General features: G+C 38.8%; 5 protein-coding genes and 1 pseudogene across 6 annotated transcripts; 5 read left to right on the plus strand and 1 right to left on the minus strand.

Moving 5' to 3' along the window:
* The first annotated feature begins 904 nt into the window (after positions 1 to 904).
* LOC108850187 (uncharacterized) lies at positions 905 to 3,018 on the plus strand (annotated as a pseudogene).
* A 464-nt stretch (positions 3,019 to 3,482) lies between these two features.
* On the plus strand, positions 3,483 to 4,256 carry LOC108852418 (non-specific lipid-transfer protein 5-like). The gene is made up of 2 exons (XM_018625920.2): positions 3,483 to 3,894; positions 4,021 to 4,256. Exons 1-2 carry the CDS (start codon positions 3,548 to 3,550, stop codon positions 4,028 to 4,030), a joined length of 357 nt encoding a protein of 118 aa, XP_018481422.1. The 5' UTR covers positions 3,483 to 3,547; the 3' UTR covers positions 4,031 to 4,256.
* Positions 4,257 to 5,566: 1,310 nt separating this feature from the next.
* Positions 5,567 to 7,171, plus strand: LOC108852308 (non-specific lipid-transfer protein 12). The gene is made up of 2 exons (XM_018625810.2): positions 5,567 to 5,946; positions 6,951 to 7,171. Exons 1-2 carry the CDS (start codon positions 5,606 to 5,608, stop codon positions 6,967 to 6,969), a joined length of 360 nt encoding a protein of 119 aa, XP_018481312.1. The 5' UTR covers positions 5,567 to 5,605; the 3' UTR covers positions 6,970 to 7,171.
* Positions 7,172 to 7,865: 694 nt separating this feature from the next.
* On the plus strand, positions 7,866 to 10,163 carry LOC108848618 (proline-rich receptor-like protein kinase PERK10). Its single transcript, XM_018622026.2, has 4 exons — positions 7,866 to 8,312; positions 8,397 to 8,832; positions 9,165 to 9,283; positions 9,461 to 10,163. The coding sequence occupies exons 1-4, from the start codon at positions 8,181 to 8,183 to the stop codon at positions 9,914 to 9,916; spliced, it is 1,143 nt and encodes a 380-aa protein (XP_018477528.2). The 5' UTR covers positions 7,866 to 8,180; the 3' UTR covers positions 9,917 to 10,163.
* Positions 10,164 to 10,526: 363 nt separating this feature from the next.
* LOC108855232 (receptor-like protein kinase FERONIA) lies at positions 10,527 to 13,971 on the plus strand. Its single transcript, XM_018628998.2, has 2 exons — positions 10,527 to 10,922; positions 11,048 to 13,971. Exon 2 carries the CDS (start codon positions 11,074 to 11,076, stop codon positions 13,750 to 13,752), a length of 2,679 nt encoding a protein of 892 aa, XP_018484500.2. The 5' UTR covers positions 10,527 to 10,922; positions 11,048 to 11,073; the 3' UTR covers positions 13,753 to 13,971.
* Positions 13,972 to 14,696: 725 nt separating this feature from the next.
* LOC108849868 (diacylglycerol O-acyltransferase 2-like) lies at positions 14,697 to 16,799 on the minus strand. Of its 2 annotated transcripts, none has more exons than XM_018623482.2 (9): positions 16,511 to 16,799; positions 16,353 to 16,427; positions 16,195 to 16,280; positions 16,002 to 16,108; positions 15,735 to 15,890; positions 15,514 to 15,600; positions 15,333 to 15,430; positions 15,143 to 15,230; positions 14,697 to 15,025 (listed from the first exon to the last, which is right to left on the minus strand). In XM_018623482.2, exons 1-9 carry the CDS (start codon positions 16,663 to 16,665, stop codon positions 14,924 to 14,926), a joined length of 954 nt encoding a protein of 317 aa, XP_018478984.1. In that variant the 5' UTR covers positions 16,666 to 16,799; the 3' UTR covers positions 14,697 to 14,923. The 2 variants fall into 2 exon arrangements, 1 of the variants encoding a protein (XP_018478984.1); XR_008945581.1 differs by having other exon boundaries at positions 14,982 to 15,025; positions 15,327 to 15,430.
* Between the last annotated feature and the right edge of the window lie 326 nt (positions 16,800 to 17,125).

Genomic DNA, 17,125 nt, shown 5'->3' on the forward strand with positions numbered 1-17,125 from the left:
AGTTTATGTTTTGCTCCATTTCTTTTATCTCTCGTTTAAAGAACATCCGAGCAGATCGCCTTGCAAAAGGTGTTCGGGCTCGAGGTTTTTGTTATTCCCATGTTAATTCTGAGGTTCCAACTTGGTTGGTGCTTGACACCACTTGGTTAGAATCATCTTAATAAAAGTATGGAGCTTTCGTTGTCAAAAAAAAAAATAGTCCTTTACATTCTTTAACACGAATAAAAGATTACATTCCTTATCAAATTATGAGAGAGGAACAGATTTTTCTCTTATTTTATTTCTATTCATTTTTGTTCTTTTTATTCCTCATATTTATTTAAACAATAACCAACAGAGGGATAAAACGTTTTTATACTAACTATTGAGGCTCTTTATACCAACAAATCCATGAATATATGATTTTAGCTCTTATTTGTTACAGATTGTGTTCATATCTCCTGCTGTTGAATGTAGAGTACGATCTTGATCTTGTTTGTACATTAGTCATGTGCTGATTTGATGTCTGATGTGTGGCTATGGTTGTGTTTTTTGTTTTAATAATAGTATCATGGCTTAAGAAAAGTGGATCCAGACTATCTATATGTTAGCAGACTGCGAAAAAGTTTCCGATCCATGTTTCGGTCTCATGTTCTTGACAATACCAAAGTGTTAATTCCCCAGTGGCCAGAACTCAAACTCTGGTAGGTTCGCCCTCGATTTAATCACCAACAAGCCACACGCTCTCGTTATGGTTATGTTTTTTTCTCATCTATTTTTGCCGCTGAATATGGAGTACTATGTTGATTTAGGCTTCAGCTTCTCCTTGTTTGTAAATTAGTCATGTGCTGATTTGGTATCTGATGTGTGGTTATGAATGATTTTTACATGCAGAAAATTCGAAAGTTGGAAATGAAAATTTTCTTATTGGCTTTTGGTGATAAATCGTAAGAGCTTACAAGTTCCAGTGATTGATGTCAGTTTGGTATGTTTAGCATATTGAGTCATTTATTAACTTTGCCTTATTAGTAAATTTGGCATCGGTTTATAAGCTTTGCCTGACTAGTAAAGTTTCTGTGCTTGGCTTGGTTTGAGTCATTTCGGTGTGGCTTGATTTTTTTTTTCGTTTGCACAGAGATGTTCTGGAGGAGATTTGCTTGGAGTCACCAGCTCAAGTTATTGATATGCCTCTTGGCTGTACGTAATACTCCTTATCTAGCTCTTTTTTTTCTCTCTCCTGATTTAGGTGTCTCCTTATCGTCTATCTTCTGTGAATAAGTGAATTTTTGTCTGCACTACTAATTTCGAATCTGGCCTAGTCAGATATGTCAAGTCTTACGCTCAAATCTGAAAACTCAAGAATATATGACATATTTGCTGGTAGCTTCTCGACATTGTGATGCCTTTGTGGCTTAGATCCCATGTCTTATGCCTAGTTAATCTCTCTGCTTTCTATTATATCTTGATTTTACCTTATCTGATGAAAGTTATATATTCATTCACTTTTGGTTTGTTTAAGAACAAAACTTGGGTTCACCCCCTGTGGTGAACTCTCAAATTCACCTCAATTGTTAGCACCAATTAAAATGCCATGTAAGATTAATAAAAAAAGGAAACAAAATTAAAAAAAAAAGGAAAGAAATAAAAAAGACGTAGACTAATTTTTTTAACGCCATCAATGACTTCTTCTTTATCATCTACACAAAATATTGAAAGCTTCTTTATCATCCACACAAAATATTGAAGTTTTATTTGTCAAATTGGTAAACCCAAAACACTAAACCCTAAATCCTTGGGTAAATTCTAAAAACTAAACCCTAAACCCTTGGATAAACCCTACATCCTTGGGTAAACTCTAAACCTTTGGAATAAATTTTTATCCAAGGGTTTAGGGTTTAGTATTTTGGGTTTAGGGTTTAGTATTTTGGGTTTAGATTTAAGATATAAGGGAAGAGGATTGTAGACACCAGTTTGACAAATAAAACTTTCAATATTCTGTCTAGATGATAAAAGAAACTTTTAAAATTATGTGTTGGTGATGAAGAAGAAGCCATAGATGGCGTTATAAAAATTAGTCGACGTATTTTTCAGTTCTTTTCCTTTTTTTTCTTTTTAATTTTGTTTCCTTTTTTTACTAGTCCTACATGGCACTTTGATTGGTGCTAACAATTGAGGTGAATTTGAGAGTTCACCATAGGGAGTGAACCCAAGTCTTGTCCTTTGTTTAATCGTCTTTATTTTTTTTCTGCTGTTTACCCGCTCGCTTCAAATATTGAAAGAAAGTGTTTTTGTCTGAACTGAGATTTTCTTACCCATGAACAGATTTGAATACACATCCGGAGATCCGCAGACAGTTCTGGGATCCTCAACACTGGCCAAAACATGTTCTTATTAGAAATACATGGTACACTAACTTTGTTGAACTCTTTCAGACCCTTTTTACTCCTCTCTCCTTGATAGTAAGCTTATGCTTACAGTCAAATAGCAGAGCTTAAGAACCATCATGGTACTGATGTTTAGCTGAGACACTATATTGTGACGCAGGAAGGAACAGTCAGAGATTGATGATGTCTCCTCAGGATTTGTCCTCTTTGGCTCCAGGTATCATCCTTGTTTTTTTGCTATTCAATAGAAAAATAGGCTGTTGCTATACGTTCCTGTCGTCTCTAATTCAAACATGCATCTTTATTTCTTGAACCTTACTCTTGTAGGTTTAAAAGAGAGTCGGTTGTGGAAAGCAGCTCGAATATTGAAGAATTTGGCGAGGCTGACTGAGAGTCATAGTCAAAAGTATATGTATACTACTCAATAAGGTTAATTCTCTATCTAGGATTAACCTTATTGATGAAGAAAAACAATTCCAGAAAACGAAGAAATTTGATCAAAGTTGAATAGTCGAAAGCAAAACTATGTCTTTGCCATAGGTTGTTCCAAACCATGTTTTGTAAGATAATTATCACTAGTTTGTAGGTCTTCTTGCGGAACAGAATGAAAACGAGCCCTTTGTATCTCCAAAGGAAAGAAAAGGGGAAACAAGGAATCAACAACTTGCTAGCATAAATTGTAAGAAATTGACTTTCTTGTAACGTACATATATAAGATTTTGTTTATTTTAATAGCCTAAATATCCAATTTCTTCAGTTTTACCTCCATGCATTAATTCTATAACTACCTCAAAACTTGGTTACAATACAATTTGCTAAGCTGAACATAGAGTAAGTAATATAATGATTGGTTTTTAATGTGTATACAAGAATGATCAACACTTTCTGATCTAGTCTATAGATCTTATCTGATAAAAATAAAAAATAGAGAACAAGCCGGAGATCAGTATGTAGTAGTTGACATAGATTTACTAAACTAGTATAAAAACAAAGATGAGAAAAGAGAGTAAGCAATGTATTAAATGAAACCAACTACCAACTAGACTCACACCGCTCCCCTCACTTTCATGCATTTTCCCTCTTAGCTCTTCTCTATATAAACACAATCCTTATTAGCTCTCTTTCATCATCCAAATCCATTCCTTCCTTAAGAAAAAAAAAAAGAAATACAAAAAGTTAAGATTATGGAGGGGCTCTTAAAGTTGTCCACGTTGGTGATTGTGTGCATGTTAGTGTCCGCTCCAATGGCGTCCGAGGCAGCAATCTCGTGCGGTGCAGTCGCCAGCAATTTGGGCCAATGCATCAACTACCTCACCAAAGGTGGCTACGTTTCTCCAGCGTGTTGTTCTGGCGTTCGGAGGCTCAACAGCATGGCTCGAACCACCATTGACCGCCAGCAAGCTTGTCGTTGCATCCAAGGAGCAGCTAAAGCCTTGGGTTCCAGACTTAACGCAGGCCGTGCTGTTGGTCTTCCTGGTGCTTGCCGAGTTAGGATCTCTTACCCCATCAGCGCAAGAATCAACTGTAACAAGTAATATACTCTCACTTTATCTCTATTTCATTTTACTTCAGAGTTGTATTATATCATTTTATTTGGAATTTAGTAGTGTGTTTCTGACCACATAACAATGTGTTTGATGTATTTGGTTGGTTGCAGCGTCAGGTGAACATGAGAGGATTTAGAAGTTGAAGGGTTTATCATACTATGGTTGAGAGAGTATTAAAGAATAATTAAGATGTCACTAGTATAAGTGCATCCAATCCTATTACTGTTAAGTATCGTTGTGTTTTAGAATTTGTGTTTTCAAGTATTTCTTTATATAAGGCGTTCCAGTTAATTGGTCGTCTGTGTTATGTATTCCTCTGATGATATATTGAGTTATGTATTGTTTCCATCTTGTTGCCACGTTCTGCTTTTAATGCTTCACTGCTTCCGCACGGTATATATATATAAACTAAGATCGACACTAGGTTTTCTTAAAACAAGTATGATCAAACTGGCTTAGGTAGAGGTAATACTAATAATTTATAATCAGTAGTAAGATAGTCCACTGGATTAATTATTATGCTTTAAGTTTGCGAGAAAGATCGTCACTATATATATAGAAGGAAAAACAACTGATCCTCGCGAACACAAGAGACTTGACTCGTAAACAAGATCTGTCCTTATGCAGTTTATGATCATAACTTTTTCCCTTTCATTTCTCACTCTTTCGTTTGTGCTCTTGGTATTTGTTGGCGAGTGTGTGACGAAGGAATAATTTGTGAGAGAGTGAAGTTTGCGAACATACAAATTAACAGCTTTGCCTACGATAGACATCGTCCTAATCTCTTTTGCCCGTCTATTTGTCATTTTCCTCTTGCTATATTAGGAGATCCGAAAGATAGACCATTATGAAAAACGTAAAGATAAAGATGTAACTTGATCTAGACAAATCAGAAGAAAAAAAATCTGAGAAGATAAGTATTAGAAAAATTGAAAAAATATATATATATATTAAAAATTATATTAATATATTATATATTATTTACATAATAATTTAACAAATTAAGTTAACGGTCCGTAACAGCTAGTGCATAGGATACACATTTTGCTAAGTTATCTCCAAAGACTCCAATAATGTCTCCAACTCTTAACACCATTTGATGTTTTCGTCCATTATTTTTTCGCTTGGATCATTTCCATTTTTTCCTTATCTTTTTCTTTAAATCCTTGCATTGCACTTGATCATTATAGTCTCTTGGACTCGTACGAGTGGCCTCATAATTTGTGCTTGGCAACCTGCTTTGACATGTCCAAATAACGTAGGCCATACGCATAATATATATTTCTTACATTCATAATTAAATGATTTTACCTTTGCGGATGATGATTTTTGTGAGGCAATATTTTTAATTTAATTTAGTCTTTGGGTAATGATAATGCGACATTTATAATCTCTAATTTGTCAGAATATCATCTTTAGTCAAACCAAATATAAAATACCTATTTAAATTCTAACGTTACATCTTCTTGAAACTCAACTAACCCAATATATTGGGAAAGAAATGTATTAACATTGTAATATGTGTACTTTAATGTTTAATAGTTACTGTATTTTGGTATTCATTAAATTTGCATGCATGAGAAACTAAGCACAATTAACGGGTACGCATGACATTCATGAGCTTTCTCAATTATAAAAACCGCACCGACGATCTAAAGCAAGTAAAAACAATTAATTCAAAATAATAAAAACAAAATGCTGTTCCCTTCAAAGATCATCACATGCCTCCTCGTCCTAATCGTCTGCATGGCAGCCCCATCAGAGTCAGCCATAACGTGTGGGACAGTGACAAGCACACTGGCACGGTGTGTGGGCTACTTGACCAACAGTGGTCCATTGCCATCAGACTGCTGCGTGGGAGTCAAATCATTGAACCAAATGACTCAGACCACACCGGACCGCCGACAAGTCTGTGAGTGCCTTAAATCTGCGGCTAGGGATATCACTGGCCTCAACACCGACCTTGTGGCCACACTCCCTACAACTTGTGGTGTTTCAGTTCCCTACCCCATTCGTTTTAGCACCAATTGTGACACGTACGTCTCCATAACTTGTTCGTTTGTTGTTTCATATTGCCTTTTCTTTTTCCCGAATTGGAAATTAACTTTAGGGTGCAATTTCCCTAATTATCTTGAAGTTCATTTATACACTCGGTTCTAAAAAGTAAATAGAGTTAATGAATATGCAGGCGACCAGGTCCTAAGAACATCTCCAACCGCATTCCATAATTTACTCCAAATTGAAAAATGGAGTTGAAAATTGAGTGGAAAATGAAGCGATGATAAAAAAATAAAAGCATTACTCTATTTATGGAGTAATACTTTTATTTTTTGGTCATTACTCCATTTTCTACTCCATTTTCAACTTTATTTTTCAATTTGAAGTAAATTATAGAGTGGGGTTGGAGATTCCCTAATTAAACTACAACATAAATACATAGTTCAAAAATATCTTGTATATAAAAAAAATCTTGTACATAATGGAGTGATAATCCTTCCATTTTTGGTATGATTGTATGAAATTCGTTTGGAGTTTCTGTCTTAGGCTTAGGGCATCATTTGATTTCAAATAAATTATAGAGGCATGCTTATAAATAACTTTTTATATGGTGAAAATCTAAATCTGTGTTTCTTCTTCTTCAAAATCAATCTTTCTTTCTGACATTTCACTTGTTTATATTTTCTTTTACAACAATCATTAAATTCTTATCTGGTTGTTAAATTTTATTTTATTTTAATTAAAAATACACTACATAGTTTTTATATAAGTTACTGAATTATGTATCATAGTTCTATGTAAGTTTATATTTTCTGCATTTTTGTTAACAGTTTCTTTATGTCAACAAACATTTTACTTATAAATTAATTTTTAAAAGGTATTTATTTTAAGTACTATCAAATATTTAGCTAATTTATAGCTTTTCTCAAAAAAAGAAATATTTAGCTAATTTTATTGTGCTTAGTTCAACAAAAACTCTGGGCACGGCTCTGTTTCCAGTGTCATGATACATATAATTGTTTTGGTATTTCGAATGTTGCAGTATATCGGCTACCGTGTGAAGGAGGCTGGAGATGTACGACTAATCAAAGTTGCAAGCTTTTAACCTAAATAATAATATTATGCCCTTTTCAAAATAATAATAATAATAATGTTATGCTGTTATTTCCCATTTTATGAGTTCATTCTCTTATTATGTAATCATCCATTACATATGGCAATAACGACAAAGGAACTCTTTCTTGCTCCTTTTTCTTTTCGGCACTTTGATGATGTATGTACGCATACCGTAGTACCATCAGGGATACTGGACACAACATACTGATTTGCATTTAATACGATCAAATACAGTGCAGGGTACTTTCAGAACTGTCTACTCCATCCATATAATAAATTTTTGGTTTGTATCCGCTGGGCAACCATCTGAATAATTAGTATACCGGCAGTCGTAAAAATTATATTTTTACCGGATGTCGATACAACTGAAGGGACGACATACAAATGTAGAAACGATGAGCTGGGTTAAATTTTAGACTTTCTGAGATAAGGAAATAAATATGCACATTAGGTTTGAACTAGATCGTGCCATGACGTTAAGTACACTAAAATTTCACGTTTCAAACACGTTATATGTGACCGGTTTATATAGGTGGGATTTTCACGATGCAACGCTTCTCAGCCCAATAAATAATCAGAAGTGCCTTAATAAATTTGTTTCAAACTAAATTTACAATTTTCTTCAATTATTGTTGAATCGAAAAGGTTCAAAATACCTAAAAATTTGATTGTTAAGCTAATGCAAAAATTCATACTACGAAATAATCCGTTTTTTTTCTGTACGAAAGAAATGTTAAAAAAGAAAAAAGAAACGAGAAATATGGGCCTGATAAAGATAAAAGAAACAACTAATGGGCTTTCAGACACTAACGGCTCAAGTATTTATCCCAAGGCAGCCGTACACTCGTCAAACTCAACTTGTCTCGGCGATTTGATCCAGTTTCAACAGACTCACGACCATCTCGAACCGCCGTTCGTCTCCCGACCGATCTTCAACCAGATAAAAACCTGTCTCTATATCACTCTCTCAGATCCAATTTTTTTGTCGTGCAATCAAAGCTTCCGCGATTCGCAAATCGCCTGGCTGTGATCCGCGTACGTCCACGGATATCCTGAGAAAATGCGCGGAGCTTCAAATCTGGGATCGAATCGAGACTATAGAAATTAAGCGATCGAAATCATAAATTAGGGTTTTTTGACCTTCGATCCTGCGACGATGGATAGAAGAAGCTGGGTCTCGTCACTTTTTCTTCTTCTTATATTGATGCTCTTCGTCTCCAATGCTTCATCTCGGGGTTTAGCAGATGAACAACGACCGAAAGATTCTTCCAATTCAAACACTACACAAGTAAAAAGTCGTCTCCTTTATTTTTTCGTTCCCCTCTTTCGTTTGAATCTCTAGTGTTAATGTTTATATACGTTTCTGCTTCAGACTCCTCCGTTGCCTAATGTTGTTGGAGATGGAAAAGCAAATGCAACCTCATCACTGCCGACTAGTAACTCGACGAGTCCACCACCGCCACCGCCGCCACCGCCGCCTCAGCTGCAAGCTGAAGGAGAGAAGAATGTCACTGTAACGTCTAATACAACAACGGAGGAGGCCATAAGCCCGCCTCCAGCTAACCGAACAGATAGCGTGGATAAGGGAAAGTCACCGGCTAAAATGTCGCCGCCGCCTCCCAAGAGTCTTGAGAGTGGGGGAAATGGGACGGTGGCGGCGGAGACGGGAAATACTCCGCCTCCTGCGCCGCCTAAAGATCCTGAGAAGGGGAGCTCAGAGTCTGCGGTTGCTGAGACATGTGCAGGGAAGTCTAAGATATGTAGAACTGAGAATTCATTGGTGGCCTGCACTTTGAGCATTGACAAAGGTACATTTGCTGTGTCTTCTTGTAGTGATATTTTTTTTATTTGGTTTCTATTAGTGTAGACTCATCTTGTTAAGGACTAGACTAGAAGATGCTTTACATTATTAGGAAGCCTCATTGCTTAATTCAAAACTCCCCAAATTAGTAGATGTTTGAGATTAGTGTCTTTGTGTTAATTTGTGAATAAATGTGATCTCAGCGCCATGGAACTTTTTTTTTATGCCTTTACACTTTGTAAGGTCTCTGCTTCATTTGTTTGTTTTCTTTCCATTAGGTTTTTGCTTGAGTTGATTGTTTTCTTTCATTCTCGTAAGTTGTGTGGTTTATTCTTGCAGATTCTTCGAAATGGTCGATTCTAGTTCAAAATGAAGGTGAGGAATCTTTAAAAGCAAAAATTGTTCTCCCAGCTAACTCTTCACCAGAGCTGACACTGACAAAACACCAGAGTCAAAGGGTAAGTGTTCTATAATGCTTCCGTTCTGATTCCATTGATTAAAACCGTTACCTTGGACATATGTCAGTCTGAACTACTTTTTTGATCTTTGATGATACAATGCAAATGTTTTTACTCTGGTGAATCAACCTTCTTTCACTTATTTAACAGAAACTGTTGTCTCTCTCTATGCACCAGGTGAACATATCGATTAGTGGAGACACAAACAAACTCATACTAGACGCAGGAAAAGGAGAGTGTGTGCTTCACATGTACCCACCACAAGAAAACACCTTATCCATCCACCTTCCTTCCTACGAAAAGCTAGTGACCCCCATCAACGGCGCCTACTTCTTAATAGTATCGGTCGTCATCTTCGGGGGAGCTTGGGGATTCTGTCTCTGCCGGAAGAATCGCCGTGCAGACGACAACGGAGTGCCTTACCGTGAGCTAGAACTGAGCGGAGGGGCAGGGTTAGAGAGTGGCCACGACGTGGAGACAGCGGACTGGGACGAGGGCTGGGATGATGATTGGGACGAGAATAACGCTGTGAAATCGCCTGGTGGTGCAGCAAACAGTGCCAGGATCTCTGCCAATGGATTAACAGCGAGAGCTTCGAACCGAGACGGCTGGGATAATGACTGGGACGACTAGTATTTTTTTGTGTGTGGATGGGACAAACTATTACATGGATACAGTTTCCTGCAAAGAAGACAAGACAGATACAGAAAGGTTTAATATTATACACGCAAAGCTTTTAAAATTTTTTTTTTTTCTAAGTTGAAGAAATGTTACATTTTGTACTTGAGTCTCCCCAACCAGAACCCTGTTGTGTTTTGTTTTTGAACACTTTTAGTTTCATATTTTGTGTAACTTGTATACCAAGGCATTCAGTTTTGTAGTTTCCCTGCTATCTGTTATAGGCTGCCATGTCTGAATCGATTTATCTCTAAAATCTTTGATGCTTTCACCACTTTTCCTGAATATAATGGAGCTTTGAACAACCACAGAAATCATCTGAGAATTTGGGAATTGCTCCAGCTTAGTGTATCCTTTTCATATTCAATAAGGTTAGACGAGGTCCATCAGGCCCACACGAGGTCTAAGGTAAGGATTAAAAAGCCGATTGAGTTCTCAAACAAAAACAGGACCCAGTCTTTCGCTTTACAATGAGAGGGCCCAGCTAAGAGTCGAGGGGTCATCGTCACTCGTCACCACCGCAGAGGAAAAAACACGCGTTTTTAAATATTCTCTTTGCTTTCATACACATATGAACGAACTGTCATCCTATATACCAAGATTCAACTAGCCCTCTAAAGTCTAAACCAAAAAGATGAGTCTACACTACTCGACTCTGAGATAAGTCTACACTACTCTTAAAGGCATCATCGTCACTTTGATCTCGCTATCAAGCCGGATTCAACTAGCCCTCTAAAGTCTAAACCAAAAAGATTATCATTACAATTAATTTAAATTTAAACTAAAGTTTACGCGTTGAGTAAGGCAACAAAGCTGTCCGTTTTTGTCTTACCTATACTTACCTCCACTATTTTTCTCTCCTCTTTAATCAATTCTCTGTTGGTCACATTCTCTCTCCTCCATTCTCTCTCCTCAAAATATCTCTGTTTTCATCGGTTAGGGTTCTTCACCAATTCTCAAGGTAACTCCACTTTCCTACTACTGAAACCATCTTCAGTTACACTCTTTGTCGAAATAAGTTTCCTTGTCTGCACAACTTTCCATTTTTAGACCTGTAAAATTTCTCTTTTATTTCTTGTCTGATAGATTGAGAAGAAAGCTAACTCTGATCGATGAAGATCAAGGAGGGACGATCACGTCTCTCCCTTCTCCTCCTCGCCCTCCTCCTCTTATCCTTATCTTCATCAACCTCAGCTGCTGATTACACTCCCACGGACAAGATCCTCTTGAACTGTGGCGGCTCCTCTGATCTAACCGACACGGATAACCGGACATGGATCCCCGACGTCAAATCTAAGTTCCTGTCTTCCTCCGGAGACTCCAAAACCTCTCCCGCCTCCACACAAGACCCTTCCGTCCCCCAAGTCCCTTACATGACGGCCAGAATCTTCCGATCTCCCTTCACATACTCCTTCTTCCCCTTATCTTCAGGCCGTAAGTTCGTGCGTCTCTACTTCCACCCCAACTCATACGACGGCCTCAACTCCACCACCTCCCTCTTCTCCGTCACCTCCGGTCCCTACACTCTCCTCAACAACTTCAGCGCCGCTCAAACAGCTCAGGCCCTCACTTACTCCTCCATCGTCAAAGAGTTCGTCGTGAACGTTGAAGGCGGAGGAGCTTTGAACGTGACGTTCGCACCTGAATCAACAACACCCAATGCTTACGCCTTTGTGAACGGGATCGAGGTGACTTCGATGCCTGATCTTTACAGCAGCACTGATGGGACTCTGTCCCTCGTGGGATCTTCCACTGCCATCACTATAGATAACAGCACCGCTCTCGAGAATATCTACAGGCTCAACGTAGGAGGGAACGATATCTCTCCTTCCGAAGACACAGGTCTTTACAGGTCCTGGTACGACGACTCCCCTTACATTTTCGCCGCGGGGATCGGAGTCGTCGAGACCGCTGATCCCAACATGACCATTAAGTACCCCAAAGGCACACCTACGTACATTGCTCCTTCCGTTGTTTACTCCACGGCTAGATCGATGACTCCATCCGCTCAGATCAACCTCAACTCCAACCTGACTTGGGTTTTCACCATCGACTCCGGCTTCATTTACCTCGTAAGGCTTCATTTCTGCGAGGTTCTTCCCATGATCACCAAGATCAACCAGCGCGTGTTTACGATCTACCTCAACAACCAAACGGCTGAGTCCGAAGCTGACGTTGCTGGCTGGACGGGCGGGAATGGGATTCCTTTTCATAAAGATTACGTCGTGAATCCTCCTGATGGTAAAGGACAGCAAGATTTGTGGCTAGCTCTTCATCCGAACACGAAGGGCAAACCGGAGTATTACGATGCTCTTCTTAATGGTGTTGAGATTTTCAAGATGAATGGTTCTGATGGTAATCTTGCCGGTCCTAATCCTATACCTGGTCCACAGGTAACTGCAGATCCATCCAGGGTCATACGCCCTCGTGCTGGTCACTCCAAGAGCCATACAGGTGTTGTTGTTGTCAGTGGTGTAGTTGTTTTAGCTCTTATCGTTGGTTTATGTGTGATGATGGTTGCTTACCGTAGACGCAAGGATGGTGAATACCAGCCTGCGAGTGATGCAACATCGGGGTGGCTTCCACTTTCTCTGTATGGAAACTCGCATTCCGGTGGCTCGGGGAAGACGAACACTACGGGAAGTCATGCCTCGTCTCTTCCTTCGAACCTCTGTCGTCACTTCTCCTTTGCTGAGATCCAAGCCGCTACTAAAAACTTTGATGAGTCTAGGGTGCTCGGTGTTGGAGGTTTCGGCAAAGTGTACAGAGGAGAGATCGATGGTGGAGCTACAAAGGTAGCTATCAAGAGAGGCAACCCTATGTCTGAGCAAGGTGTGCATGAGTTTCAGACAGAGATCGAGATGCTTTCGAAGCTTAGACATCGCCACCTCGTGTCTTTGATTGGATACTGTGAAGAGAACTGCGAGATGATACTAGTGTATGATTACATGGCTCATGGGACTATGAGAGAGCATCTCTACAAGACTCAGAACTCTCCTCTTCCTTGGAAGCAACGTCTCGAGATATGCATTGGTGCAGCACGTGGGTTGCACTATCTACACACTGGTGCGAAACACACGATCATCCACAGAGATGTGAAGACGACGAACATTCTGCTCGATGAGAAGTGGGTGGCTAAGGTCTCTGACTTCGGTCTGTCAAAGACCGGTCCTACACTTGACCACACGCACGTGAGCACGGTCGTGAAAGGAAGCTTCGGTTATCTCGACCCAGAGTACTTCAGACGACAGCAACTGACTGATAAATCAGATGTCTACTCCTTTGGTGTTGTTCTCTTCGAAGCCCTATGCGCAAGGCCTGCCTTGAACCCGACGCTAGCGAAAGAACAAGTGAGCTTAGCTGAGTGGGCACCGTACTGCTACAAGAAAGGCATGCTTGACCAGATCGTTGATCCGTATCTCAAGGGCAAGATCACACCGGAATGTTTCAAGAAGTTTGCTGAAACCGCGATGAAGTGTGTGCTAGACCATGGCATCGAGAGACCGTCGATGGGAGATGTTCTCTGGAACTTAGAGTTCGCGTTGCAGCTTCAGGAAAGCGCTGAGGAGAGTGGGAAAGGGATATGCAGTGAGATGGACGTGGATGAGATTAAGTACGATGATGATGACTGTAAAGGGAAGAGCAACAACGACAAGGGTTCTGATGTGAGTGACTCTAGGAGCAGTGGAATAGATATGAGTATTGGTGGTAGGAGTTTGGCGAGTGAAGATTCAGATGGACTCACTCCAAGTGCTGTGTTTTCTCAGATCATGAATCCTAAGGGACGTTAGATAAAACACGGTGCATTTCTACCTTTTCTAAACCAACCCCATCAAAAGGATGCTGGACCTGGTTCGTATTATTTATAAATATTATTCTCTTTGCTGTTATTTATATAGAATTTTGGATTGTGTATTTGATACAATCATACAATTACTACTTGCTACCACAATTGCAAAGTGTAAAAATTATTTATTTAATTTTTCCTTTACAGAACATGATTCGGTTCAGTTTAGTATTTGTTTTGTTATCCATAACGTTTTTATAGTGGATGCATTGTTAGATACCAATAACCCATTATGAGTCAAAATAAACCAAACAAACAAGTGTGTAAAGTGAATTGTGACGCAAATTAGTCAAGAAGATTAGGTTTTCCTTATCGTAATTACATTGTTAGTTAGACCCTAAACCAAATATTAGGTTGCTTTTTGACGTTTTAAAGTCTGTTCACTATTTGCTTTGTTACCTGTAAACTTTTGTAGTGGTAAACTACTAGTGGATGCATCGTTAATAACCAATTACTAGTCAAAAATGAACCAGTCAAGGAGATTAGGTCTTTTCTCACCATAATTACATTGTTCGGTAGGCCCTAAACCAAACTTAGGTTGCTATGTAGACGTTTCAAAATCAGACCTAAAGTACAACCGAGTTTACATTGTTAGATACGCCTAAAGGACCTAAACCAAACATTAGGTTGCTTTGTAGTCTTGTAACTTTGTTAAACGTGAGCTAAACTACAACCTGGTTTACACTTCAGTTCCGCAATACCGGTAACTCCAATGTCTTTTCTTGAAACTATTTTGTGCAAAACAACAAAATGCTCAAGTTGTATATGTTATGTCAATCAAATACAAGAAACACTTTAAGAACATAAATGCTCAAGCTGGTTGCTGTTGTTTCTTCACTATTACCATTACCACACCGCTTTCTTGAAGAAGATATGATGCTGTGTGTGGGTACAAACTTAACCGTTCCGTTAACTTTTTTGTTTAAATACATGTTTGCTATTAGATACAGAAGTAAATGTAATTCCATTGCTGCAACAATCGATATGACATTGAACACAGGTTAATGCCAGGTACAAGTGTAACAACAAATCATTTAAGGATAACTTTCATAGTAATGTTGTCCTAAAGAAAAAAAAATCATAGTAAAAAAACTTTCCAATTTCAGAAATTTTGTTTAAAGAATGTTCAACTGCAGATCAGAGTAGCCTGCTCCGGCCTTGTGCCTCTCAAACAGATCCTTAAGCGCTCCCACAAACTGGCCATGCAACTTAGCAATCTGAGATGCAACAACAAGTGAAATGAAATGTTAACAAGTATTCTACACAGTAACGTCTAGTAGAAGAATCTGGACTCCTCCTCATTCCATACCCCAAGAAGAAAACGAACTACTAACCTCTTCATCAGTTGGATTCAGAGATTTTGTAACTTGTATTGGTTTACCAACCACCACATGAATAGGGTGCCGATATGGTATTGGGGATCTACAAAACCAAAATGTGAATAGTTTTAGTTTTTTTTTCAAGATTTTATATGCAAAATGTAACACAACAAAAGTATAATAATAACAAGAGACATACTCTTACCCCAAAACTCCCCAGAAACAGATTGGAGTAAACCTGATCGCTCTTGCTAGTTTAAAATAAAGGCTTGAATCCGGTTTCCACCATTTGTACGCACGGGACTGCAGGATAAAACAAAAGACATATAAGACTTTTAAGGGTTTCAGTTACACACAGCACAACACTTTTTTTGGTCTACCCTTACCTGACCAAAGCAGAAAACTGGAACCAGAGGTGACCCTTGTTCCATGGCAATGCGCACAAATCCTCTTCTTGATGAAAGGAAGACGTTCTGCAAACAGTTTTCAACAAATCACTAAACAGAATGTTGGTGAAGGCAAGTCTCAACACATTCCAAACTTTGTAACACAAATCAATAATATGATTTCATCAAAGCACCAAGTGAGTCCTACTGAGTTAGCCTACCTCAACATCAAGTTGCAAGTGAAATGTTTCCTGAACACCACCAGGTACGAGTATACAACTATAGCCAGACTCCAAAAGGGAAGAGAAACTCTTCCTAGAAGCAGGGGCGAGCCCTAACCAAGCCCACATGTGCCTTAGAAACGGTGTGTAGAATATCTAACATCAATTTTTTTGCAAACAAAACAAAAAAAAAACAACTGAGCTTTAGAGACGATGTAAAAGGACACACAAAGGCATACAATATTGAAAAAAGCAACATAAACTCACAGCATTGCTTGCAAGAAGTTTGATGTTAGGAAGAGGCATAAACCCTGTAAGATCAACAAGTGCAACAGCTCCAATGGGCCACACCGAATGCGGTTCATAACCAAAAACTGCATGTTACAGGTTTTAAAAGTCAAAAACCCCATCTCAAAAAAGATTGCAAACTTTGGTGTAAGAAAGAAAGATTGTGACAGACCATAGGAGCGATCAGGGTGGAAAGCTTCGTAATCCTCCACATGCAGAGTAACGGGGAAGTAACTAGACGCGTGCTTGCATATGTACCTGTAAAAAAACAAAAATAAAAAAGATGAGAAACGATTAAAGGATGGAACCAGGAGGAGAAGAAGTGCCTACCGAGCTAGCTTAAGACCGTACTTGCTACGATCATCTATAGGGATGAAGATAAACAGAGAGAGCAGGCCCAAGACCCTGAAAAAGAAAAAAACAGAGGATTTTTCAAAAGAGTCTTGTTTTAGGAAGAAACAGAGATAGAAACAGAGTATGTATATTACAGGAGGGAGAGAGAAGGTGGAAGGAAGAAGAGGGAGAAGAGAACAAGAGCGAGGTTCAAGTAAATGGCGCTGAGGCAGATGGATATGGCGATCACTGCGTGGAATATGTTTGATGGGATATGTTCCTCAGCTCCAAAGTCTCTGACTTTCCCCATATCACCAGCTCTGGTCCCTGATTCTTCGGTTTGTCCGCTTCACAGACCAAAACACGATGGTGTATAGTTTGATCCTCGATCTCTCTCCCTCTGTCTCTCCCTCGGGAAAACAAACCAATCTTTTAGATAACAAACCCATCATTAAAGAGCCCACAGATATTAAAAAAATAAAAATCATTTTTCCATTAGACCATGTCCTGCATGTTCATATTTATTCATTGGTTCACAAATGTGAAAGTTAGAATTTCATTAGTTTTTTTTAATACCACTTGGCAGTTAAATAAATAGCAACTTTGAACATTTCAAACAGTTGGATGTGTACAGCAACAACTCACTGAACAAATGGTATAATATTAAGACAAAAGGGATTCATCAATGGATCAAACTAGACCTTCCATTACAACGAGTTTATTCAAGAGCTCAACTTTCTCATCTTCAAGTACTTTAACCTCATCTTCCA

This window comes from Raphanus sativus, chromosome 4 (assembly GCF_000801105.2).
Source record: "Raphanus sativus cultivar WK10039 chromosome 4, ASM80110v3, whole genome shotgun sequence".
NCBI classification, from domain to species: Eukaryota; Viridiplantae; Streptophyta; class Magnoliopsida; order Brassicales; family Brassicaceae; genus Raphanus; species Raphanus sativus.

Coding starts and splice junctions, on each gene's coding strand:
- LOC108852418 (XM_018625920.2), top strand. CDS start 3,548: ATGGAGGGGCTCTTAAAGTTGTCCACGTTGGTGATTGTGTGCATGTTA.
- LOC108852308 (XM_018625810.2), top strand. CDS start 5,606: ATGCTGTTCCCTTCAAAGATCATCACATGCCTCCTCGTCCTAATCGTC.
- LOC108848618 (XM_018622026.2), top strand. CDS start 8,181: ATGGATAGAAGAAGCTGGGTCTCGTCACTTTTTCTTCTTCTTATATTG. Junction 8,313..8,396: donor CCAATTCAAACACTACACAA/GTAAAAAGTCGT, acceptor TTTCTGCTTCAG/ACTCCTCCGTTGCCTAATGT. Junction 8,833..9,164: donor CACTTTGAGCATTGACAAAG/GTACATTTGCTG, acceptor TTATTCTTGCAG/ATTCTTCGAAATGGTCGATT.
- LOC108855232 (XM_018628998.2), top strand. CDS start 11,074: ATGAAGATCAAGGAGGGACGATCACGTCTCTCCCTTCTCCTCCTCGCC.
- LOC108849868 (XM_018623482.2), bottom strand. CDS start 16,665: ATGGGGAAAGTCAGAGACTTTGGAGCTGAGGAACATATCCCATCAAAC. Junction 15,601..15,734: donor ACTTGCAACTTGATGTTGAG/GTAGGCTAACTC, acceptor AACTGTTTGCAG/AACGTCTTCCTTTCATCAAG. Junction 15,431..15,513: donor CAGTTTTCTGCTTTGGTCAG/GTAAGGGTAGAC, acceptor TTTATCCTGCAG/TCCCGTGCGTACAAATGGTG.